General features: G+C 33.1%; 1 protein-coding gene and 2 long non-coding RNA genes across 4 annotated transcripts; 2 read left to right on the top strand and 1 right to left on the bottom strand.

The window, feature by feature from the left end:
- Positions 1-1,145: 1,145 nt before the first annotated feature.
- LOC102596415 (uncharacterized) lies at positions 1,146-2,452 on the top strand. Its single transcript, XR_368773.2, has 3 exons — positions 1,146-1,342; positions 1,757-1,808; positions 2,132-2,452. It is a non-coding gene; the product is annotated as an uncharacterized lncRNA (long non-coding RNA).
- Positions 2,453-4,095: 1,643 nt separating this feature from the next.
- Positions 4,096-15,403, top strand: LOC107057649 (40S ribosomal protein S15a). Of its 2 annotated transcripts, none has more exons than XM_015304441.1 (2): positions 4,096-4,362; positions 15,108-15,403. In XM_015304441.1, exons 1-2 carry the CDS (start codon positions 4,111-4,113, stop codon positions 15,204-15,206), a joined length of 351 nt encoding a protein of 116 aa, XP_015159927.1. In that variant the 5' UTR covers positions 4,096-4,110; the 3' UTR covers positions 15,207-15,403. The 2 variants fall into 2 exon arrangements, with proteins under 2 accessions (XP_015159927.1, XP_015159926.1); XM_015304440.1 differs by lacking the exon at positions 15,108-15,403 and adding an exon at positions 5,056-5,339.
- LOC107058579 (uncharacterized) lies at positions 13,278-15,100 on the bottom strand. The gene is made up of 3 exons (XR_001472134.1): positions 14,086-15,100; positions 13,879-13,988; positions 13,278-13,615 (listed from the first exon to the last, which is right to left on the bottom strand). It is a non-coding gene; the product is annotated as an uncharacterized lncRNA (long non-coding RNA).
- Positions 15,404-16,852: the final 1,449 nt, after the last annotated feature.

Raw genomic sequence — 16,852 nt, 5'->3', positions numbered from 1 at the left:
GAATGAAACGATCTGCTCCTTTTCTCCAAATTATCTCTCTATTATCATATTTGTCTTCTCTTTCTCTCCTTCAATGTTTCTCTCCATTGTTGGTATGTTGATTCATACACCTTCAGTAATTTGACATGGTATCAAAGCCATGACAGGTGCAAATCGAGGGGATTGCTCATATGCTGTGAAGAATTCGAGGGATTGTGTGCTTGTTCTCGCTTAGTTTACTCAATTTTCTACCAATTTTTTGCTAGGTTTTCTGCCAGATTTAGGATTCATGAGGGGAAATGCTTCTGCGAACGCTACAACTACAATTGATTATCATCACCCTCTCTATATATATCCATCAGATGCTCCTAGTTCGCTTTCGATTGGAATCATGTTGACTGGATCAGACAATTACACGTTGGTTCAAACTCATCAATCTAGATGTTACCATGAAGGAAGTGAGCATAATGCTCATGATGATGACTGGGATTATAATTTTTTGTTTGGGGGTGCTGGTTTTTGTTGAGATGTACCAACTGCTTGTATTTAATTGATATATAAAACTAAGAAGCTATTATATTAGTTTTTGCAATTGCAATTGCAATTTATTTTGGGCGATTCAATACTTGATGTGCCTGTTATTGAAAGCATATTATGTCAATTCAAACTCTTCACTTAATTAGCTAACAAGTGTGGCGAGATGAATGTGATTTTTGCATCCTAAGTAAGAGAATTTTTTCAGTTTGAGCTTAGAAATAAAAAAATTCCTGACAGAAAACACTTTCTCCTGTAATGTGAGTGCTGCAATGCGTAAAACACTTCACTTTGGGATCGCAAGGCACAACTTAACTGTAATCATGATGGATGAAAGTCCTATAACAAAACCATTTACAACAGACTACGTAGAATTGAGTATACAACAATCGATTGGTTGTTGAATCAAGAGCATGTACAATGCTGAAAAGAGGGGAAAGCGTCAGGTCATGATTAGACCTTCATCAAAAGTCATCATCAAGATCCTCATTGTTATGCAGAAGCATGCACTACAACAAATTAAGTTGACCCTTTAACAACAATTAGTCTCAGCTTTAATGACGATTACTTAAAAAAATTTAAAATACAACCAGATTCCTTTCAATTAAATAAAATTCCCAAACATTCAATACCCAAATTCAATTTCAGTCCCCAAATTCTAAATGTCTCGTCACTCTTTTCCATTCCATCTGAAGCGATTGCCTTGAGATTCACCAAATTTCTCTCAAGCATCAGCAAGCCTCCTTCCATGGCTACATACGACGGTTTTAGTCTGAAGCACCAACAATTTCTCATTCTTTCAGTTTGCTCGCTCTTCTACTTCCAACGGGTAATCTCTCTCTTTAATTTTCTTCTGAAGTTCAGCAACCTACTGATGAATCTCGATTTGAATGTTTTTCTTATTTGATCTCTCTTTCTCGCTGGTAATGTATACATGCATGTGCTATCAGCTAATAAATATGCCTTTTATCTTCAATTTTCTTATAATTTGGTTTAAATTTGTTCATAAGATAAGGAATGTTACTAGATCCACAAAGTGTTTGACAAAATATCTAGAAAAAACTTGATCTACTGCTTCTGGTCAGGAATATCTTTCAGTTTTTAATTTCTTTTGTTGCAATGTTGGTATTTTCTGTCAACGTTACTTTGACAACCTTCGGATTTCACTTTTCAAAAACTTGAGTTGATTTGATTAGTGTAAAACTGTATATAATAGTCATTTTTTGCTTTCTTCTATGTTTAGCTCGAGAGGAGGATTTAAAGTTCTCTATTTCATGATCAGTAGTCAAAGTGAGGTAAGAACATAAAAATCCCGATGCTATTCATGATTTCTCCACTTCATGTCTTTTGTTGAATCAAGTGAATATTTGTACTTCCAGATTTCGATTCCATGTGAATTGAAAACTTTCATATCTCTCCTCTTTTTGTTGTTCTTTGCTTGATGAACTTTCCAGTTTTGTTTCTTTTCAGTGTTAACACTTTTTAGTTGTGCAAATCCTTGTCGATATTGATAAATGAACAATTTTCTGTGTAGTCAAGCAAATAGAAATAGTAGAGCTAAGTTATGGTTTTACTATTCAAATGTAACGGAAAAAGAGTAACAGGGAGAATTACGCAGCACGCAGGAGATAATAGAGCGCTATAAGAGGCATACTTAAGACAGAGTTCAACCTGAAAACCAAGTTGGGGAACAACATCTGCAGGTAGATTCGAGTTTCGTGTCTCCTCTGTATAGGATGAATTAGAAAGCAACTAGTAGTTTCTTGAAAGTTAATAAAGTTTTACTGTAGCTTACACAACAATGCAGCAAATTTAATGAAGAAGATAGAGCTCCTTGAAACATCGAAAAGGTTCAATTAAACCTTACTCCAGAAGTTGTTGCATTGTCATTTCTCTCCCTTTTTAGTAAGTTTTAAAGATGCTTCTTAAACAAATGAAATTTCCGTCAGGAAATTCTTGAGAGAAGGTCTGCTGTCACGTACCCTTCAAGAAGTACAACAGATAGAAAAACAGTTGGAATAGACTGTCAGCACCATTCGGTCACGAAAGGTTTCTTCTCGAAGTCTTAGAAATGATCTATTCTTCTTATAAGTCTCGGAAACTTGACATTTATCTTATCTTGTTCTTTTAAGGTTCAAGTTTTTAAGGAGCAGGTTGAGCGACTAAAAGAAAAGGTAAGGCCACATTGACTGATATATTTTGAGCTTTAATTCACACAAAGGTAAAAAAAAATAACAATCTATCTATAGACTATAGGCCTTTCTTTGTTGAATGTGAATGTCTCTATCGTAGAATTTTCAACTGCTTTACTACTTGTTTGCTTAATGCTTCACTTTCTTACGAATCCTGGAGAAAATCCTTGCTGCTGAAAATGTAAAACTGAGGGAGAAGGTATATTTTTCATTTCCTTACATCAACCTTAGTATAGTCTTCTTTTCTTCAATTCTTCGACTCTAATTCATATATATAATCGAATATAAAATTAACTTATCCGGTGCCTATGTTTATAATTTGGTGACCTTAACAGTGACAAACACCAAGTGAAGAGAAGGAAGGAGAAGCTCTTTGTACAGATGGTAGCGAGAAATCAAATGTTGAGACTGAATTGTGCAGAGTAAGGTGTCTCTAAAGAATTGATTGGTGTAGTATCTTCTTGCCTATCTGCAGTTAAAGGGGTAGTTAATCATTTGTCAAATTGTGTTCATGCAATTTTCTCATTCTAGAAGTGTAGTCAAGCAAATAAAATTAGTAGAGCTAAGCAAAAGATGCCTCACACGTAGCAACCTTGATGAATGAACAGGTAGTCATGCATAAATTACTTGAACAGATAGTCGTGCATAAATTACTTGAACAGGTAGTCGTGCATAAATTACTTGAACATGTAGTCGTGCATAGCAAGTCGTCAGGTAGTCCACAAAAACAGGTGGTTGCACATCCCGCAGTAGCAGACTTTTTCACTCATTGTGGTTGGAATTCTACGCTTGAAAGTATTTTGGATGAAGTCCCTTTGATATGCAGACCATTTCTAGCAGACCAATTAGTGAACGTAAGGTCTCTGATCCAAATATACAAGATTGGGTTTGAATGGGAGGTTATGGAAAAAATGGTCATAGAGAAAACAGCAAGAAAACTCATGTTAAGTGAAGAAGGCAAAGATGTGAAGAAAAGAGTAGCAGACATGCAGTAAAGCATAGTTTCTGGTATGCAGATTGATGGTATTTCATATAAGAATATGAAAGATTTGGTAGACTTCATTTCTGCCTTGCCATCATGGCTCCCTCCGCCAACACCTGCTGTTGGGGCAATCTTGAGCTCAAACCATATACCAAGCAAGTGTTTACATATTTTTGTTGCCTGCTACCTTGAAAAGACAACAAGTCCTCAATCACAAAAGGAAGAATAAGATCCTCCCGATATTACATATGATCGTGATCCAAGCTGTCATACTTTCACTGACTCAGTTTTCTTGTTTCTTCATTGTTGAACAAATTCTTTTTATTTGTTTTGATAACTTGAACACAATCTTATAGGTAATTCATATTTTTACCACTAGAAGACAATAAAGTGGATGTATTAAGTTTTTGATTGCTCTTTTAAATGAATGACATCACCCTATGGTATGTTAATTTCTTAACTGTATGCACTGCTAGCATCACCCTATCATTTTCTTACTGTTATCTATGTGTAGGTTACATTGGAGAATTTGAGTACGTCGATGATCATAGGTCCGGAAAGATTGTTGTCGAACTGAATGGAAGGCTAAACAAGTGTGGTGTCATTAGTCCTTGCTTCGATGTTGGAGTCAAGGAGATTGAAGGATGGACTGCTAGATTGCTCCCTTCCCGACAGGTATAGTAATTAATATATTCACTTTGTTCCCTTGATCAATATATGGAACTCCATTTCTGGTTATCTCCAAATTGAGCATTGCTTCTAGCTTCCGAAATGATTGTTGGGGTGAATGTCAAGTCATGGTCATATTAGCTTGTGAAATAGACATTATTAATTTTATTCCTTCTTTGCCGAATCATGAATTGGCTTGCTATATGGGCGTTTGACCAATGTTTCATTGTGAAATTTGAAAAATGTAGTTTTGTTTCAAAGGGAGAAAATGATATTTGAAAATTATTGCTTCTTCTTAAGCAGTAAAAATCTTGAGTACTTATCTGTAATGCTTACAAGACCCATCCGTCCAAAGGAGGAAGCGCTCTTTGTAGATGCTAGCAGTTGAGGGTCTCCTGTAAAGGAAGCATTCCTGTCTATCCAAAGGAGAAATTTTGTATCTTATGGCTTGGCTAACAGATCTCGATCTGCTGTTATTTTTGTATTAGTCCATGAGAAGTGTGTTTCTTTGAAGAAGTATCTGAACAGTCATATTGTGGATTGAAGCATCATATGTAGTTCATACTTGATACTAAGCAAATGAAATTGCAGACATTTTCTGCGATCACAGATGGAGTAAAAGTCGTACTCGTTTGTTAGTTTTATTTTGTATAGTCTATTTTATGTTTTGATCTTTGCATATTGGTTTTCAACTTGCAGTTCGGGTACATTGTGCTGACTACCTCAGCTGGTATCATGGACCACGAAGAGGCTAGGAGAAAGAATGTTGGTGGAAAAGTTCTTGGTTTCTTTTATTGAGTCATGTTGACAAGAATGAAAACTTTGGTTTTGCTGTTTGTTGGCTCGTTGTAACCGACCTTTTTCTGTTTTTCTCGTTACCATCAAATTTATTGAAAATTTTGAGACAATTATCAGATTTTGTTGAAAAACTTGCTGGTGCTTATTGCCTGTTGAGACAATTGACATCTAAAGTTGTAGATGTGCATGTTTGTGTTTTTTTACTAGTATAAAAGGCAAGAGAAACATCTCTTTTCTTCTAGTCTTGTTAGCTTCTATAGAGCAAGCATACATGTTAAGTTTCTGGTAAAATGAACCAAGAAGGTTTGATAGTGAGTTTGTGTTCAAGTATACCATTTGCGTAAACAGTGAAGAGAATTTTCTTAGATGTATTTGGTTATTAGGTCTTATAGCTCAGTTGTTTAAACTAGAAGGGGATTTTTTTGAAAAGAAAAATCAGTTTGTTTAAACAATTAATTAATTTTTTTAGCAATAGCTCATATTGACACGACAATTTATAATTTATACTACTTTTTGTATATTTTTGAATGTCTTAACTTTTAATTTTATAGTATTACTTATTTAGTTCTTATTTTTTAATTTTTGCTTTTTCCTACTTATGGGTGTGATCAATATGATAGTGATAGCAATAACGTATAATTGTTTGTTTTCATACGAGGGGAAATTTTATTGAATTTAATTTTTATCTTATGTCTCTTTCTTTTCCCTGCAGAGCTATACTTTAATGGTCTTACATAATGTGATAAATATCTAAAATTAGTTATATTTCAGTTATCCACTATTATTTATTTTTTATAGTTATTGCTCTCAATTAATTTTATCTAGTTATGTAGCTGACGTATTATTCAAACATTACCAATCTTCTATGCAAAACTAGTAAATTTATCTAAATAAGAGAATTTTTATGTTTCTATAATTTTTTTATATTTGATCAATGAAACAAAAAAAAAAAAACAAAGATAGATATGAACGCAACAAGAATTAAAAAAAACTTTTAAAATCATATGTAGAAAAATGTAAGCTGTAAGTTTATAACTTATAAATATTATAGGAAGCTCCAACTGATTTTACACTTATGACCTTTGCGTCTAATTTTTAATAACCTGCTCAAATTCAATCTAATTAACCCGTTTATTTGACTTTTATCCAAATTGAGAGAAAATCAATTAGGGATTTGGGGAAATCACATGCTTGACACATATTTTTATTTCAACTGTTAGTTTTTAACAAAAGTTAACATAAGAATGTTTATTGCAAAGTTTGGAATAATTAAAGGATATTTTTGTTTACAATTATACCATAAGTTTGAGCTATACTTGAAGTATGATTTTTAGCCCAAAATGTAAAGATCACATCACAAAATTGACATAGTGAAAGAGAATTTTCTTAGAGGTATTTGGTTATTAGGTCTTATATCTCATTTGTTTAAACTAGAGGGAAATTTTTGAAGAGAAAAATCAGTTTTTTTTTTATGAGCAAGTAATTTTGCTTCTTGAATTACATATGTAACATAGGCTACTTATATTAGCAATATCTCATCTAGACATGACAACTTATAATTTATACTATTTTTTTTTATAGTTTTTTTAATGTTTTAACTTTTAATTTTAAAGTATTACTTATTTGGTTCTTATTTTTTTATTTTTACTTTTTCCTACTTATGGGTGTGATCAATAAAATAGTGATAGCAATAAAGTATAATTGTTTGTTTTCATACGATGGGAAATTTTATTGAATTTATTTTTAATTTAATGCCTCTTCTTTTCCCTAAAAAGTGATATCTTAATGGTCTTACGTAATGTGATAAATATCTAAAAATTAGTTATATTTCAGTCATCCACTATCATTTATTTTTGGCATAATACATAAAGAGGACCTTTAACTTGGCATCAATTCACAACTATGACCTTAAACTTTGCTATTGCACAAGTAGGCACTTCAACTATTCAAAAATTTAACAATTAAACACTCTAATCCTACATGGCAAAGTGCGTGAAACACACTTCAATTAGGCGCGTCAGTGGTAAAAATAAAGGCCCCAACAGTAACCTTTTTTTATGCTTAAATGACACTTCTACCCTTAATGAATCTCTTTCATATATATATATATATCCTTTTTTAAATCAAAATCTCACTTTACTCTCTTCTTTCTAATTTCTTTAACAGCTTTTTGCCATTTTCCTCTCCTTCTTCACAATTTCTTGAACAATTTTACCTTTGATTCGAAGGATGAAATGTGGGAACTTAGGTTAGGATTTTGTAGAGAAGAAAGAGGAAAACGTTGTTGTCCGTTATAAGCATAGGGTCAGAGTTGTTAATTGATATTTATTTTCAGTTTTTTAATTTGAAAAATTCACGTGTATTTATTTTAATTAGTTGACAGCCATGTAGAAGCATTTGTATATCACACACTTTGCCTGGGATATACAAGTGTTTAATTGTTTAAATTTGTGATAGTTAAAGTGCCTACTTGTGCATTGGCAAAGTTTAGGGTCATAGTTGTGAATTGATGCCAAGTTAAAGGTCCTCTTTATGTATTATGCCTTTATTTTTTGTAGTTATTGCTCTCAATTAATTTTATCTAGTTAGGTAGCTGATGTATTATTCAAACATTATCAATCTTCTATGCAAAACTAGAAAATTTATCTAAATAAGAGAATTTTTCTATTTCTATAATTTTTTTTATATTTGATCAATGAAACAGACAAAACAAAGATAGATATGAATACAACAAATTATTTTTTTAAAAAATAACTTTTAAAACCATATATAGAAAAATGTAAGCTGTAAGTTTATAACTTATAAGTATTATTATAGGAAGCTCAAAATGATTTTACGCTTATGACCCTTGCGTCTAATTTTTAATAACCTGCTCAAATTCAATCTAGTTAACCCGTTTATTTGACTTCTATCCAAATTGAGAGAACTCTTTTTTTCTGCTTATGAATAGATAGAGCTCTATTCCCCTTTCTCCTCTATATATATTTCTCCACTTCATTTCTTAGTGAAATATGTGAGACAATTGCTTCTTTCTTTTAATATTTTATAAAGATTCTAAATTGACTCCAGGATAATTAGATTCTTGAAAGGATAGGGGCCTTCTTCATCTTTTTCTCAAAAATTTCGACTTCTCTAACTCTTTAGACAAGAAAAATGAGATTCCAAAAAATCAACACTAGCTTGGTATTGATCATATTTTTCGCAGTTCAGTACTCTGCTTCAACACAAAACAATAATAATATTCATTTCGTTGTAAGTATTGTCTGTTCATTTAGTTTTTTTTTTGCATTATTAAAGTTATGGTTTGTGTTGTGTATGTACTAATCAATTTTATCTTGTACTATCAATAGATTGAAGAAACTTCTTTCGATAGGCTTTGCCAATCGAAGAAGATTCTTACTGTCAACGGACTATTCCCAGGGCCTACCATATATGCGCGGGCTGGAGAAACGTTGGCCCTAGACGTTGAAAACAGAGGGAAGGACAACGTTACAATGTTTTGGTACACATTCAAATTATCAAGAAATTCTACTTTTCATTGATTTTGTTACTTTTGGTGACTCTGTTTTTTTCTTTCTAAAATTAAGTTGTAGGCGCATGGGTAGACACGTGAAGTTTGATCAAGTGGAATGGCTAGTTGAGGCAGGGTCTACAGTAAGAAGAAATATCACAATACCTGACGACGAGGAAGGGACGCTATGGTGGCATGCCATGAACATCTGGCAACGCGCCACTGTTCATGGCGCTTTCATTGTCCATCCAAAACCCGGAAAGCCTGATGATCATGCCGATATTCCCATCATTTTAGGTATATAAGTTAAATAATATTCGAATCATTTAGTTTTAAGTAATTTCTTTCAAAATCTTAAGTCGTTTACTAACATATATTTTCTTTTTGTTTGATTAATTCTTCACAATTTCACCAGGTGAATGGTGGAAGAAGGATGTCAAGGAGGTCTTCCTTGACTATATTGACTCAGGTAGTGACACAAAATCGGACGCTTTCACAGTTAATGGACAGCCTGGTGACTTCTACCCTTGTTCAAACAATGGTATGTATAAGTCATCCTGTTCAATTTATTTATATCAAACTTAATTAATCTAATAAAAATTAAAATCTTCGTATCCGATCTCTTTAATTAGACATTAATAATAGTCAAGGAAAAGACATGGCTTTTTTCCAAGTAATGGTGGGAGGGGCTTTAAAATTTGATAAAAGAAAGATGCATTAGCTGTTATTATGTCGTAATTGTATTGAAATTTTAAAAAGAAAAATTCTTTTAATTTGTCAACGAATTTCACTTGGATCAGTTTATGTCAAACTTGGTTGTAGCCTTGTATAATTTGAAAACAAACTCATGTGTTACGTGTCAATTATTCCTCATCGACTATAAAACAGTTCTTCTATCTATCAAACTACTTTTTTTGGGTTGGACTCTTCTGTTTGATTTCTAACATTTTTTTTTTTGCGATTCTGTCCACATGGGCCTGCAAGATTTTACTTATTATTTTCTCAGAGTTATTTGTTGCACTCATTTTAATGTTCTTTTATTAATTAAAATGGACAGGAACTTTTAGGATAGTAGTGGATACTGGGAAGAAATATCTTCTCAAAATTGTGAACGCTGCAATCCATAAAAAACTTTACTTTGGGATCGCCTCACACAACTTAACCGTAATCGCGAGGGATGGAAGTCCTATAATAGAGCCATTTACAACAAACTACGTCGAATTGACTAGACAACACTCGATTGATTGCATCTTCGAGGCAAACCAACATCCAGATTATTATTATATGGTTGTTGTGAATAATATTAGCGAGACATATGACACGAATAAAATTACAACCGCTATTATAGAATACCAAGGGAATTATATACCTTCTTCACCACCTCTTCTTCCCAACTTCTCCTCCAACTATGATAAAAGTTCTAGTAGGAGTTATTTATATGTAATAATGACTTTTGTGATTTTGGGTTTATTTTTTTGTACGACATTCGTTGTTTGGTATAGGCAGACTAATAGGGCTCATAGAAGCGCAATGGTCACTCCCATGTAAATTGTAGTACTTATAATAAAGTTTTATATTGATGCTTATATTTGAAAAATTACAAATTGTACCTCCAACAACATGTCAACATCGTCTATGTATTTTGTATGTTGTGTATATGTAAACTTATGTCCAGCTATACATAAGACATGCAATCACATACACTCAATCGACATATACACATTTCTCGTATAGTGAATCAATTTACCTAATGACCGATAACCCATAGATCAATAAATAGAGGTGGCACTAATGGGTAAATGAATAACAACTGCGACAAATATATATGCTGAAAAATCTACCATCAATTCATTTGACCATGAGCAACCAAACTCTGGAACAACAACTACAAATTTGATCCTAATATACTTTCTAGATTTCACAAATGATGACGATTTCAAAGTGGTTTGGTTTAAAAGAGTTTTTGAACTTGATGGAATGCAAATGTGGCTCCAAAAATGAACTCCGGATTTCAAGCTGGAGGAAGATATTCCTATTTCACCGGTGTGGGTTCTTCTCCCGGGACTGCGTTACCATATGGTACATTGTTAGACAAATAGTCAGCTCTATATATGGAATCTGCTACTAACAGAAAAACTAGGCCGGTGAGAGTGGAATTGGACTTGCTTAAATCTCCCCCGGAAAGTGTCTGGGTTGGTTTAGAAGATGACAATTCACCATGTTATTCAAAAGTTAGATATGAAACTATTCCTAAATTTTGCTAGGCCTCAATCAGTTCAACTGTAGGATTCTGGAAAAAATTATAGCCAAGGAAAAGGAGGCTAAGAAGAACAAAGAAGCGATGAAGGAAGTTGTTAATTTAATAGTGTTGAACAAGCGATGGAGGAAGCTGTTAATCTACAGGAACAAAACAACACAGAGCTTAGTAATGATGAGATTTACAGAATGGCCATGATACCAAAGACAAAGACAAACAAGTCCTAGTCTTTACATCTAAAGTTGTCGAGAACAAAAACGGAAAAAATTACAAGGAAGAAAACAAAAAAGAGTAAGGTTACTGACCATTCCCTCTTGCCCAGATACTGTGCAGAACATTGAAAAACCCCAAGAGACGAGAAGAAAATCTCCAATCTGACAGGGGACAACAAGAGCTGAGACACGAGGGACGACAGGCTCAGGACAAATCACCTTGTCATTCTGATTCTGATGATTAGTGCTCTATTCTGGAATATAAGGGGAGTAAGATCAAAAAGGGCCATTCACAGGCTAAAAAATCTTGTCCAATTAACAACATTCAGTTTGTAGCCATCTTTGAACCTTTTATTGATAAACAAAAGATAGAGGGTTACAGAAAGTTTCTTTTGGTGTTTCTGGAGGAACAACAATCAAGTTGAACTACTCTGGGAAGGTGAACAATATATTTCTCTTAACATGAAAAAGGCTATAGGAAACCAAAATATTTTTATGTCAGCTATTTATGCTAAGTGAACTGTAACTGAAAGAAAGAATCTCTGGGAAAGCTTAGAAAAGGATTATCAGCGAGTTAATGGTCCTTGATGTATCAGAGCGGATTTCAATGTTATTTTGGACCCAAACGAGAAGTTAGGAGGCAAATCTCACATGATGAGTAAAAGTTTGGAGCTCCAGATTTGTATGGATGATTGTGGTTTGACAGATATTGGATATTCAGGATCTACTTAACAGAAGTCCCAAAAAGAGAATTTGGAAAAGACTTGACCGAGTTTTTATCAATGATCTTTGGGATCTACACTTTCATAACTGTACTGTTAGACACTTAGCAAGAACATGCTCGGACCATAGACCATAGAACACTTTCATTGGAGGACCTCTTGGTATTAATCATTCTCAACTTTCAATTTGACATGTTATGAATTCCTGGTGGCTCCAAAAAACTAGTAACAATGTACATAAACTTGTTTTCCATATAACCCGCATCATTATATGTTGGGCTCTTTGGAAGGAAACTTGTTCTTGTAGATATGGCAAGCAGAAAAGGTTTAATTGCTACAAAATGGAGCAGTTGGTGGGATGGACAGTTCAAGCAACAATTTCTAGAACTTTCTCAGGATGCAAATTAGCTCTACCTTGGAGTGATCTTTGTCAGAATATTATCAATTTGCAACCCACTCTTAGAATCAACCTGGTGTGCTGGCAGAAGCCTGATTCGGGGTACCTGAAATTAAACACTGATGGAAGCTTCAACACGAATGATGGCAGAGCAGGACTAGGAGGTGCACTGAGATATGAACGTGGGGAGCTTATTATGACATTTTCTATCGCTGTGCAGTGCTCTAGTCATAACATAGCAGAAGCTAAGGCAGCATGGTTTGGAAGCAAATGGTGTAAACAAAATGGTTACACAAACATCATCATGGAACTGGATTCACTTTTGATAATCAACATGCTTAAGAAAAATAAGGCTAGTAGCTCAGGTTGAAGAGAATCATAGAAGCTACTTCTTCAATTCTAGATCTTGCGAGTATCAAGTTTGAGCATTGCTACAGAGAAGCCAATCAACTTGCAGACTGGCTAACAAAGATGGCGATGAACTCTCAAACTAGAAACATTTATCTTTCGGCTCAACAACTTCCCCAGGCCGCAAAATGACTTCTCTTTCTGGCAAAGAAGGCGATGAACTCTCAAACTAGCAACATTTATCTTTCAGCTCAACAACTTCCCCAGGCCGCAAAATGACTTTTCATTCTGGATAAGAGACAAGTCCCGAGTATAAGGTCTAAAGTTGATAAGGAATTTTTTTTTTTGTTAGTTAGGCTTCTCTTTTTGCTGCAGTATTGATGGGCAATAAGCTGACTTTTGTGTTGTTAGCCAATTTTTTTGATGGATAGTTTCTATCCATGTGTTGTATTTAAACTTTTGTTATGATATACAACACCTCCAGTGCTACTGGTTATTATTTTTTTATTTTAAAGGCTTAACTTAGAATACAGGTTGTGTCTACTCTTTATTTTTTTTTGGAAAAAAGTAATAAATTTCAACAGTAAAAGGAAAGGCAATAACACACCCATATACAAGAAGTATATCAAATGTAGACAACCTTACAAAAGATACATTTTTATGAATAAATCCGATCTTCTATACATGTAAGAAGCAAGAAACTTGTGAGTGCACAAAAAATAAATAAGGGATGAGGAAAATTCTTCTCTACTTCATCAAAAACTTTGTCAACATAAGTGATAAAGGGGCGACAATCTTATGTTTTGCATCTTTTTTCCGTCTTCTAAAAGTCCAGCTAAACATTGTTTCGTTCACACTATTAACTGGAATAATTGCCTCTGCTATCCAAAGTCTGTAATGTTCTTGAGCTCTTAGCTGCCTATTCAGTCAGAAACCATTTTATTCACAACAATACCTTTGGAGGTTGGAGCTGCTTGTGAAGACTTCCATAATATAGAAGCACAGGCTACAAGACTGATCAAAGAAGCATAGATTTTTTAAAGATACAAAAAAGATGGAGATATTCAAGGAAACAATGCAACAAGTGTAAAAGCAATAACTACAAAATCCATGCCTCAACATCATATGTACAATGTGTCCACGTTTTTAAGCTAAAATGACATGTTTTTGGTTGATAAATTATTTTTAGACTTGAACTTTTCTTATTCTTCAAATTGTCACATGCCTGATAATTAAGTAGCAAAAATATGGAAGAAGTACAAATGAACCAAACTTACCTAGTAACATAAAATGTTGAACATTAATCACATCCGATGGCAAGAGTTCTGCCTGAACCTCCTTCATTAGTTACAACTGTTATGATTGGAACTTTCAGCCCAAACATGCCCTTAAATTGTCATGAAAATATTGGAGGTGATTATAGATTCTACATGACTAAACGCAATTTAATAACACAATATTTGAAATTCAAGGTAAAGACTCACAGCTCTTCAGATCTTAAATAAGCAAAAGCCCCTGGAGTGTCAACAAATGTAACAAGACACAATGATCAGCACATTTCATCATTCTCAAAGCCTTTCTGTAGCTGCACGGCGAAAATTTAGTAGTTATCAATTCATCTTTTTACAAAACTAACCTTGAGGTATCAAATTAAACAATATTCCTTTCAAAAACCTGAACGCTGCATAGACTCTCCAAAAATCTGATAACTGTGAACATGTTCAGAGGCTTATGAGCAACAACTTCAGCCTAACTTGTTGCTAATCTAATTTCACTTTGAATTAATGAAAACATCAATTCAATTTAACTTGTTATTAACCACAGAACAGATTACTTGGAATGCTTAATGATAGTAATTAGTAATATTGCTATGAATGATAATAGTTGAAGCATGACCATGAGGGGTTGGCATTGCAAAGTTTTACATGATGTTTTTCGTTTGTGTTTCTACCTTTCTGATGACCAATGAAAAGATAAATTCTACCTTCAATGCGCCCAATGTAAGTCACCATGGTTGGATCATCATAGCCAACACGATCTCCATGAAGCTCTACTCACTTCATGCATAACATAAGATTAATATTCCTCGAGTTGCATTGTTAGAAAAGCAACTTGCCACCTCAGCATGGTCAATAATATAAGTAAGGTGTCAAACTATTTTTCTTAAAAAGACAGTACTTCTCCACTTTCTCATATTTCCATGAAATAATGATATGCTGCATGAGGAGGAATGCATCACGACACATACAACACAAGACATAACAGAGTCTCGATCTGCTGTTATTTTTGTATTAGTCCATGTGAAGTGTGTTTCTTTGAAGAAATATCTGAACAGTCATATTGTGGATTGAAGCATCATATGTAGTTCATACTTGATACTAAGAAAATGAAATTGCAGACATTTTCTGCGATCACATATGGAGTAAAAGTCGTACTTGTTTGTCAGTTTTATTTTGTATAGTCTATTTTATGTTTTGATCTTTGCATATTGGTTTTCAACTTGCAGTTCGGGTACATTGTGCTGACTACCTCAGCTGGTATCATGGACCATGAAGAGGCTAGGAGAAAGAATGTTGGTGGAAAAGTTCTTGGTTTCTTCTATTGAGTCATGTTGACAAGGATGAAAACTTTGGTTTTGCTGTTTGTTGGCTCGTTGTAACCGACCTTTTTCTGTTTTTCTCGTTACCATCAAATTTAGTAGGGATTTTATTGAAAATTTTGAGACAATTATCAGATTTTGTTGAAAAACTTGCTGGTGCTTATTGCCTGTTGAGACAATTGACATCTAAAGTTGTAGATGTGCATGTTTGTGTTTTTTTACTGTATAAAAGGCAAGAGAAACCTCTCTTTTCTTCTAGTCTTGTTAGCTGCTAGAGTGCAAGCATACATGTTAAATTTCTAGTAAAATGAACCAAGAAGGTTTGATAGTGAGTTTGTGTTTATAATCCCATATTATGTTCAAGTATACTATTTGCGTAAACAATGAATCCGAGTAACTATTTGCCTAAAGTTCACATCATAAAATTTACATAGTGAAGAAAATTTTCTTAGATGTATTTAGTTATTAGGTCTTATAGCTCAGTTGTTTAAACTAGAAGGGAAATTTTTTTAAAAGAAAAATCAGTTTGTTTATGGGCAATTAATTTTGCTATCTTGAAATTACTATGTAACGTAGGCTACTTATATTAGCAATAGCTCATATTGACACGACAATTTATAATTTATACTACTTTTTGTATATTTTTGAATGTCTTAACTTTTAATTTTATAGTATTACTTATTTAGTTCTTATTTTTTAATTTTTGCTTTTTCCTACTTATGGGTGTGATCAATATGATAGTGATAGCAATAAAGTATAATTGTTTGTTTTCATATGAGGGGAAATTTTATTGAATTTAATTTTTATCTTGTCTCTTTCTTTTCCCTTCAGAGCTATACTTTAATGGTCTTACATAATGTGATAAATATCTAAAATTAGTTATATTTCAGTTATCCACTATCATTTATGTTTTGTAGTTATTGCTCTCAATTAATTTTATCTAGTTATGTAGCTGACATATTATTCATACATTACCAATCTTCTATGCAAAACTAGTAAATTTTCTAAATAAGAGAATTTTTCTGTTTCTATAATTTTTTTATATTTGATCAATGAAACAGAAAAAACAAAGATAGATATGAACACAGCACGATTTTTTTTTAAAAAAAACTTTTAAAACCATATATAGAAAAATGTAAGCTGTAAGTTTATAACTTATAAGTATTATATGCAGCTCAAAATGATTTTATGTTTATGACCTTTGCGTCTAATTTTTAATAACTTGCTCAAATTCAATCTAGTTAACCCGTTTATTTGACTTCTATCCAAATTGAGAAGAACTAAATTTTTCTGCATATGAATAGATAGAGCTCTATTCCCCTTTCTCCTCTATATATATTTCTCCTCTTCATTTCTTAGTGAAATGTGTGAGACAACTTCTTCTTTCTTTTAATCTAGTATAAAGATTCTAAATTGACTCCAGATAATTACATTCTTTAAAAGATAGGGCCCTTCTTCATCTTTTTCTCAAAAATTTCGACTCCTCTAACTCTTTAGACAAGAAAAATGACATTCCAAAAAATCAACACTAGCTTGATATTAATCATATTTTTCGCAGTTCAGTACACTGCTTCAACACAAAACAATACTAATTTTCATTTCGTTGTAAGTATTGTCTGTTTTTTCTTTGCAATATTAAAGTTATGGTTTGT

Source organism: Solanum tuberosum, unplaced genomic scaffold (genome assembly GCF_000226075.1).
Source record: "Solanum tuberosum cultivar DM 1-3 516 R44 unplaced genomic scaffold, SolTub_3.0 scf00551, whole genome shotgun sequence".
NCBI lineage: Eukaryota > Viridiplantae > Streptophyta > Magnoliopsida > Solanales > Solanaceae > Solanum > Solanum tuberosum.
The sequence above is the reverse complement of the archived record's forward strand: the minus strand, read 5'-3'. Positions and strand labels throughout refer to the sequence as shown.

What these genes read in the sequence shown, in the direction of transcription:
- LOC107057649 (XM_015304441.1), top strand. Translation starts at nt 4,111, where the DNA reads ATGAATGACATCACCCTATGGTATGTTAATTTCTTAACTGTATGCACT. An exon ending in GATTGCTCCCTTCCCGACAG is followed by an intron (nt 4,363 to 15,107) that starts GTATAGTAATTA and finishes TTCAACTTGCAG; the next exon opens with TTCGGGTACATTGTGCTGAC.